Source organism: Chinchilla lanigera, unplaced genomic scaffold, assembly GCF_000276665.1.
Source record: "Chinchilla lanigera isolate Chin_1 unplaced genomic scaffold, ChiLan1.0 scaffold00064, whole genome shotgun sequence".
Classification (NCBI taxonomy): domain Eukaryota; kingdom Metazoa; phylum Chordata; class Mammalia; order Rodentia; family Chinchillidae; genus Chinchilla; species Chinchilla lanigera.
This window is the reverse complement of record NW_004955465.1, coordinates 11,793,820-11,803,381: the sequence shown is the minus strand read 5'-3', so window position 1 is coordinate 11,803,381 and position 9,562 is coordinate 11,793,820. Positions and strand designations below refer to the sequence as shown.

At 51.1% G+C, this 9,562-nt stretch overlaps 1 protein-coding gene across 1 annotated transcript; it reads left to right on the top strand.

Moving 5' to 3' along the window:
- On the top strand, positions 1-435 carry Foxq1 (forkhead box Q1; the record flags this gene model as incomplete). Its single annotated transcript, XM_013521800.1, is given in 1 exon segment — positions 1-435. A coding segment is annotated over 1 exon segment (102 nt), but the record flags the coding sequence as incomplete, so codon positions are not given.
- Positions 436-9,562: the final 9,127 nt, after the last annotated feature.

Genomic DNA, 9,562 nt, shown 5'->3' with positions numbered 1-9,562 from the left:
CACCTGTACTGCCCCCTGCGGCTGCCCGCGGCCCTGCAGGTGGCCTCGGCCTGCGGTCCTGGCGCGCATCTGCCCTACCCAGTGGAAACGCTGCTGGCCTGAGCCGCCGCTGAGCGCGGCGGGGGTGGGCGCCGTTGGGGAGAAGGGGAGCCAGGCTCGGGCTGTGCACTTTCCACCCAGAGGAAAAGACTTTTTTTAAAATCTCCATCAAACGTGCCTTAAAGCTAAGCATTTTGACAGAAGTGTTTTAACTTAGTCCAAAATATTTTCCTTTGTCTTTTATAACCTTACAGAGGACCAAAGCAGTTCTTAATTGCTTTAATATCTTGGCTAAGCCTGTCCTCTCTCGTAAAAACTTTTCCTCTCGTTATTACCCAGGCTCCCCATAATTCCTGTTTTTATTGCACCTTCCATTGATTTACAACCCCCCCCCAAGAAAAGAACATCAGGGAACCATTCCATAGGGCAAATGACATGACTACTGTTTGGGGTCCGCGGGACCCTGCGAGTGTACGTGTGTGGCATTCACAAGTGTGACTGTCCGAGGTGTCAGAGAATCGTCGTCATTTCTCTGCTATCCACCAATGCTTCACTGTGCCAAACGAGGAAAAGAAAATGTGGGCGTTTTTTAAATAAATTATTTATATTTTTTTGAAATCCGATTTGAAAATGTTGCAGGCAACGGCTACAGCTTTATTAGTGGTTCTCTAACTGTGGGCCAAGCAGTTTCTTTAAAGGAAAAGTGGATATGTGTGTGGGCGGCCAGGACCACTGCCACTCGAAAGCAAGTGTGATTTTTATTTTTTAATATTATTTTATTTGTGTTTGTGTACATATTCATGTATAAATTTTATGAAACCCATGCATAGCGCTTATTTTTTAATAAAACTCACAATTGACTTACATACTTCGTGGTGATGAGTTGGAGGCAGAGTTTTTTGTTTTTGTTTTTATCCCCAATTCCCCCAAAATGGATTCAGGTTTAAGTCCCAGGAAACTTCGTCCTGGGATCAAAATCTTTTCGGGCAGAAGCAGCCTGCAGCCTTCCTGACCAAACACCACTGCACATCTTTTCAGGGTGGACCTTCTGTTAATGAGGTAGAGCCAAAACTTTGCAAGCCTTCACTTGAGAGTTCCCAGGACAACCGATGTGTCCACTTTCTCCCCGGGAAGCCTTCAGCTGGGAGATTGAAGGCGTGACTCGCTCATAGGCAGGCCCACATTTCCAAGCAAATTGGATCCCATCTTGTCCAAGAAGCTAGAAAGTCTTGGCCGAAGACTAGCTTGCCACCAAAAAAACAAAGGTCTTCCTGCGATGAAATGAGTAGCTTGAACGTCAGTGTTTGTCAAAACCATCCACCTTTTAGAAATGCACAAGTTCCTTTGGCCACTTGTTTGTTAGTAAGTTCAAAGGCAGCAGGTCTCTAACAATAAATATCTAGGTAACTTGCAAAAGGGTAATGCAAATGGTAAGGAATTCAGAGGCCGGAAAGCGGCCTCTCTGGAAGGGCTGCCATTGTTTTCCTACCCAGAAGGGGATCTTGGGTGGGTCTCATCCACCCCAGCCGGGAAGATGATGTGAGATCCACGTTCAGGAGGTGGAGCTTATTTGAGGATGACCCTTTTACCAGGAATTGAAGGAAAAAAACCCATGCTTAAGTCTAGCTAACAAGTCTTGACTGATTTCGGTTATAGCTACTTAGTAGTCATAAAGAGTGATAATAATAGGGTTGAATTATGACAAAAGGTAGACATTTGCACTCACAAGGCCAATAATTAGACCAGCAAAGGGGAAGGGGGCAACAGGTCCATTGGGTGGAAATCACCTCACTCAACCTCAGCTCCGCTTTGGAAGTCCAGGACTGGGGAAAACCAGCCCCCCGGGGTGCCGCCCCCCCCCCATTGCACCGGCAAAGAGCTGTGTGTAGTGAAAGGTTTAAATCTATGGTCTAAAGCTGTTGTTTTCATTTCCACACTGACGCGGAAGGCAGTCCTGCCAATGGAAGTGTAAAATTGCTGCTGTCCTCTGAACTCAGATCTCCTAAATCCCTGGCCTTTTACCAAAATCGCTGCTAATTTATTTATGTTAAAGCATGCAGAAACAGCATGGAAAAGAAGAGAAAGATGGTGTCTTAAATATCACAAAAGTTTTTTTAAAATAAAAATCACACCTTCCTCCAAAAAAATCCTTCCTAATGAACACCTCAAAGGGTTGTGATCCCCTGTCATCGCTGGTCCCCTTCTCTAGCTTCTAGAGAGCTTCAGGCACGTGAAATCTAAGCTTCTATCCCATGACCCAAGGACATGCCAGCCCAGGAAGGTCGGGCCCCCAGGCTGCGGCCAGGCAGGAAGCTTGCAGTTTCTCCAGAAACACAGAGTTTCGAAGGCACTTTGAGAACCAGCGACGCTAAATTCACTGGATTCGTAGAAATCACAGACTCAGTCTTCAGCAATGACAATGCAGGAGGACCCCACCTCGGGTCCCAGCTGGACAGCTGGATCTCTGTAGCCAGCAGGGTCTGTCCCCTGTGACTCTCTCACCAGAAGCAGGGCCACCTCTCCCCTCTCTGGACCTATGACGGCCCCCCCAGCCCCTTCGCACCCCACTGCCAACAGGGCCACTGCAGACATCAGGGGACTGAAACACCTCAGCTAACCCTGGGCCAGGGACGTGGGGTGAGGCTCTGCTTGGCTGAGGAGATGCCCTTGACGCCTGCCCAGTGGTAGGGCTGCTGCCAGGCTCAGCCAGTTTTCCAGAGACCCCTCCTGCCTCCCACCAACAACCAAGTCCCGGAGTAGGAGTTCCGCAGCCACCTGCCCCAGCCCCCTAGGAAACCTTCTCAGCTCCCTCAGACCAAGGGATGGAGAGAAAAGTTGACCTGGACAGGACCCTGGGGCGCTGAAACACCGGGTTTCCAGCTCCCCACCTCCCTCATGGGCTGCAGAGCTGCTCTGGGAGGAAGCGGGGGCCCGGGCTGAAGGGCCTCCGGAGCGGGCGGTGAGGATCTCCCCAAGTCCCATGGCTGTGGATAAGGAATCTGACCAAGGCTCCTTCCAGAATCAATTCTCAAGGGGAAAACAAAGCAGCAGGTCAACCCCAGCAGGTAAAGATGGGCTGTCTAGGCGGTAGACGCAGGCCTAGGGAGAATCACTTGTGTCTACAGTACCACAGCCTGGCACCTTGCTCTGTCAGAGCCCTGTGTTCCCACTCGACCTTCAAAGTGAGAGCCGTCAGGCTACCTGAGGAGCCCCAACCTCATCCCCAAGAAACTGGGCCACAGAGCCGCTCTCCGCACTGAGCAGCCCTCTGCAGAATCCCGAGCACACTTTGGCCGAACCTAGCTGCACTCCCCAGGTAAGTGTCTCAGTTCACGCTGACGGCAGTGCTGGGCAGATTTCCCAAAGGAGCGAATGATTTCCTTCACTGCTAAGCACGTGCTCCCTGCCCTCACCCAGAAGAGTCCTCTCCTAGAGGGGGCGGCATCCCTGCCTGCCTGGGAGACCTGCAGGCCGGTGGTCAGTCCCAGCCTGGTCGTGTGGCAGGAGGCAGGCTCTCAGCCCTGCGGAGGGCAGCGATTCCATTCGGGAAGGAGGTCGCTAGGTATGGGTGTGAGCAGCAGGGCGCTCGCTCGGGGGCAAGCGGTGACAAGTGAGTCCTCCCGGCAGAGGCTGCTCCTGCTTCCCCACCCGGCCCCAAGCAACAAAAATGGCCTCTTTTCTACTTTAAAGAGAAAGTAGAATTTGTAATTCATGTTCTTTTTTTGGTTTAAAAGAAAGCCAGCTCAGTGTACTCACGTGACTGACCACTGCTCAGGTATCAGGGGACTGAGTTGGCATCTGACATACAACTCTGTGTTACTTTTTTTTAATTCTTTAGACTACAGTAACTGAGCTTTGCGCCATTTCTAGAAATTGGACCTCAAAGAGCCCTTTCATAAGTATTTTCTGCTTTCCAACACCACGATAGTTCTTTTTTAAGTAACAGACTTTATAGTTTTCTAATGAGGCCATTAAACTTTTGTTATGCTTTAACAACATAATTTGTTAATTCTTAATGTTGTCAACAAATGGCCCTAATAAATACGTTCCAGGAAGATCCTGATCAAAAACATAAAAAGGCAGCCCCCCCAGATCTGAGGACCTCTTTCAAACTGGCAAAGATTCGGCCGTCCTGAAGTGCTGGTGATTGCACAGCGGTCAGCCCCGTATCTGCTCGGCATTATTAAGATGGATGGGTGATTAGAAGCAAATGTCATTCCTGTGATTTGCCAACTTATACACAGCCTGGAAAGAGAACTGTATCGACCTTCGTTTTGGTGAACTGCAGCCAAACATAAACATTCTCAGAATCCACATTCCCCCAACCATCCCTGGACCTCTCTGTTGCTCTTTTCAGGAACAGTTTAACTCCGAGGACTTGCTGTAACTGAGGGTTTTTATAACATCTGTTTGAAGATCAAGATAATATATGGACTCAACCTCTTTGACATGTATGTGTTGTGTCTGATCTCCAGTTGCTAACCCTTCAGGAAAAGATAGAAAAATGTTGCAACCTTTGGCCTTCTCTACCCACTGTCTTTAAAGTTCTGCTAGTGCTCAACATCACAAAAGCGGCCCATTCAAAAAAGAATTCAGAATGACAAGGCTGCGGAGGTGTGAGTCTCAGTTCCAGCTGTGCCTCACACAACTGGATGACCTCAGAGAAGTCGTCATTCCCTGTAAACCTCAGTAGGACCAGGGTTGGATTAGACTGTCTCAGACCCCTCTTCCCCCTCACATCCATGAAAACTCTCGTGTAATGTCACAGACGACATGCTATGACATACTAGTAGATTTTTTTCCTGGATACTCAGTCAACTTGGGATCGAGTGTGTGTCTCATTACAACATTCATCAACATGGCTAAAGTTCTCACGGACAACAGCAGAATATATTGGAGACATCAGTGGACCAAGGACACACACCATGTGTCATTTTAATGGGTCACAAGATGTTTTCCAGTAATGCTTCCTCCCAGCTTACTTAAATTTATCTCAAAACCCCAGCTTTCAGGATTAGAGTAAAACACCAGATGCTTATTTCACAGGCAGGAGACAGAGTCTGAGACGTGGGGCCATTTTTAAGAGATTTCATCATAAACAAGGAGTTTAAGGCTGCTTTGCTGGGTCCCATGGTGGCTGCCAAGCCAGCGGCTCAGACCCTGGGCAAAGAAGATAGATCAGTCTTCATTTCCTTATGTAAGAGGCAGTTATCAGTGTGGCAGAGTAGATAAAATGCAGCTGAAAGGATGCAACGCTGAGCCTCAAGGGCCAAACAGAAGTTGGGTTCATTTGTTCCTGATGCCCTAGTAGAAAATCCATCCGTTTCTGTGCTGGTACCCTGGCTTCCTCCTTCCTGGGAAATCCTTCCTGTCCATCACCACCCCTCAAGCCAGCTCAGGCGGAAAGCAAGGTCGACCAGGAGGGTGTTCTCACCTTCATGGCCTTGGAAAACCATTCTCCTCCTATGGTCGTCCCTCCTCTGACTCAGTGCTCAGGTGGAAATGGAGGCTGGACGCAGCTGTCAGGGGAAGTGTGAACAGAAGGTGTTGCTCTCAGCGCGTAGCCAACGGCTCTGGGGGGACAGACACCTCCCCCTGCTGCTCGACAGGGCAAAGGGTGCTGGATGACAAGGAGCTCCGTCCAGTACACTGAGAAGAGGGAAATATCCGTGTCCATGACTCTGTGAGAAAGGCAAGGAACGCAGAAGTCACATCGGTGCTTGCCAGGAGCTGGGACGGGGGACTCTGAAAGGCAGAGGGGGACTTTGGGGGTGAGGGAAACACCCATTTGAGATGGTGCTTTCATAGCTGTATGTGCTGGTCAGAACTCAGTACTGCACACAGCGCACGGGATATAAAGTATGCCTGATATAACCCTGACCCAGCAAACCCACTCTTACTGGGGATGAATGCTGACACTTTCCGGATTGCCCAAACCTCGGGTGTTTCCCAACAACAAACTTCATTAAAAGAAATAAAGTGTGAAATTTCAACTAGCTGGAACTAGTTAGGGAGGTGGTTTTGGAAGAAAGATAAATTTCCCAGCACCCAGTACTGGTGCTCACTGCCCTTCCAAGTGGAATGGCGTCAACAGCACCATTGAATGGCACACACGGCCCCTTCGTGGCTGAGAAAAGACGGAGCTGCAGCCCATGTGGGAGGGTGCCGCATTTCTGTGGTCTCCTCAGCTTCCCAAAGTCTAGATTCCTTCAACAAAGTAACTGCTGCTATGAGACACTGCCAAATGCTAAGATCAGCACCCAGGCCTGTGGAGGAAAGAGCCCCCCCCAAAGTGCACGAGATGAAACTAAAAGAGCTTTGAGACACCCTCAGATGATCAAACACAGGCTCCCCACCCACACCGGCTTCCAGGAGGAGCCCCAGTATGAAAGAGATCATGTCACTGCAGTTCCCTCTGCTTCCTGACCCTACCTGCGCCCCAAGTCCTTAATCACAAGTGTCAGAAAGCTGGGGAGATGTTGAGCAAAGCAGACACTTTTGACCCCTCACAGAAGTTACGCAGAATAATTATTAGTTCTTCTGTTTATTAGATGAGTCCTTTTGACTAATAGCCCTGGGGTTCGTTTATAAAGGCAATAAAAGACCTCATCATGATTAAGTGCCCAATGATGTGGCTCGTCCTAGATTGGGGCTGAAGCAAATTCACAAGGCCAAGATGCCTCTCTTGAGAGCCAAGGAGGACAGGGCCTTGTCCTCTCTCCTCTCCCGTGCATGGCTCCAGCATCTGCTTCAGAAATCCCTGTCAGAGTTGCTCAGGCGTTCCAGCCAGGCAGCTCTGCCGGCCAACTTAGATCCAGGACAGAGCAAATCTGAGCCCGAGTTTGCAAAATGCAACCTCAGTGTGATTTATGAAAGAAAAGCGGTGTCTGGTGGCCCCAGTGCCCCCTCCCAGCTGGGACCCTGAGAGAAGGTAAAGTGCTTCAACAAACATATCGGGCCCTCGAACCCCACCTTGCCCAACAGGGCTCTGGTGTGAGTCACAGGAAATGAAAACTACAGTATCTTTTAGTCACCCTTGATTCAGTAGGAGCAAGCGCCAGCCCAGAGCCAGGCCCATGGCTGGTTGCTTGCACAGTGATTCATGGCGGGGCCAAAATGCTCTGCCAGACAAGATCTTTCCCTGCATTCTCTGCCGGCTTCGCTAGCCTCAAACCCACCCCAGCCCCAGCTCACCGCGTCCGGGAACATCACCGTTTCAGTGAGTCTGTTGAGCTACATAACCTTTGCCATTGTGTAGACCTGAGTTCTACTGAAAGGCAGAATGGGAGTAATCAGTGCTCCTCACAGGCACCCCGTCCCTCACACCTTCAGTAATCGAGGGGCCCGGAGGACTAACTCGCTGGTCTAGACAACTCAGTCTCTGAACTCAGCACATCCATCCAGACAAACATAAACCACAGGGTGTTCAACAAGTAAATCAATATCCAAAGTTTACATATTCAGTACTTCACTAGCAGAGGGCTACTAGGTAGGAGTGAAAAGCACCCTGTGAGCTCCTGGTCACTGGCAGTGAGTTCTCAGACAGCCCACATGAGGTCAAGCTGACTCTCACTGCCGCCAGTTGTGCCTCTTGTTGGGCACTTTTGTCCCCGGGTGTGAAACTGTGTCACAGCGCACTTGCAGGAGGCTGCTTTTCCATCCCATGGGGAGGCCACTCTGCTCCTGCTGCAGCCTTCAATGTGAGTTAGAAGGCAGGTGCAGAACTTAACAGCCTGCAGTGTGTGTTTGGAATGTGGGCCCCACAGCAGTGGGGTGACATCTGACAAGACTGAGGACTGCAGAGAGCTGGGACCAACGGAGGGAGGGACGCTCCCAGGCCGTCCGCAGCTCTGAGGTCCTGGCTGCCCAGTTCCTCCCCTGCTTCCTCACTCTGCTCTTTGGGGGAATGAAAATGTGTTGTTATCATCAAACACACCCAAGAGCCAAAGCTGGGCTTTAGTGCTAAGTCCGAGGCAATCTGAAGGATAAAGGGATCACTGGAATCAGTGATATCAGCTCCAAGCCTGGCAAGGAAGAGACTGGCTTCAGAGAGAGCTCCCCTAAAGCGTTCAGCTGGAGAAGCCTGCCCCCACGCCCATAGGAAAGGTCCCTCTCTCTCCTGGAGGACACCCTAGTCCCTGAGGGGACTCTTGGAGGACGGCCCTTCCCAACCCCACTGCCTGCCAGGATGATGGCAGTGAGAGCATGCCACTCTCCTTCCAGGGAATCACTTTCAGACTAGCATGGCTTCCCTGGAGGGAAGACCACATGGCCAGGGGCAGGCAGTCAGCAAGCAGTTATCTGGAGGGGATATGGTGGGTGGGCAAGTGGTTAATCCAGCCTGCAAACATAAGGAGCAAGGGCCCAGGGGCAGCCCCAGCCCTAGGTAAGGACTGAGGCAGCCAAGCCTCCTGATGGGGAAAGAGACCAGCGATGGAGCTGGGATGTGCCCTGGGTCCCGACTCCCTGCTTGGCATGCAGATCCCCCCACTCAGCCCTGCGTTTGGTTGGGGTGTCCCAGAAGCAAATGCTCAGAAAAGACCTGGAGCAGCAGCTCCAGAAATACCCGTACTGGGGAGGGAAGTGGGCGGGTTAACAGAAGCCAGCAAACCCATGGCGTCACCAGGCCAGCTGGGTCCGTGGGCAAGGAGGATTCAAGCTGGTGAGGAAATGGGGTGTTTGAAATCCCCGCCTGCATATGGCCCACCAGTGCTCGGCCCAGCAGCTGCTGTCCAAGTGCCTGGGGCCGGCAGGGTTGGGTATCTTGGCTGCTGGGTATTATGCTCCGTGGCTTCTTCCACCCTCTAAAGACCTGGAGCAGTGTCCACAGTGGAAAGCACCCAACAGATCCTCCTTCCCACCCCAGTGCAGCCTGCCACCCCTTCCCATCGCAACTGGGGTCTCTGAGCAAGGACACTGGTCTGGGTCAGGGCCTCTGACTCGTCGGATTTGCCAGTTTCCATCACATTAATATTCTGACAACGGCCAGTTTCAAGCCATCTGCAGTCTAACACTGGATGCCCCATTCCACACTGAACAATGGAGTTGCATCGTGAGCCGACCTGTGTGTCTGCTCCAGCGTACCACTGAGGCAGGACAGGGCTTCCCCCTTGGGGCTCAGGTGAGTCACTAGTCTTAGTATCATCTGCTGTCACCTGGAGATCTACAACTCTGAAGGCAGCGTGCCCAGGTCTGAATCCCAGGTCGGGTAATATCTGCTGTGACCTTGGGCAAGATCCTTAACCAACCCGGGCCTGTTTCCTCACACTATCATGGGAACACTAATGGCGATGACCTCGAAGCGCTCTTGAAGAAGTTCAGTGAGCTGTTCCCTGCGGGGTGCTGAGGACAGTGCCTGGCATGAACTAAGCTGGGATTACTCAGGCCGGAGAATGAGCAGTTGATAAGCCAGGTCCCTGAGAGCATAACAAAGTCGTCCTGTTTATCCTGAAGACTGCATGGCCATCACTCAAGCAAAACCACATTCCTTTGGAAGATAGAGGACGACAGACAGAGACTGATG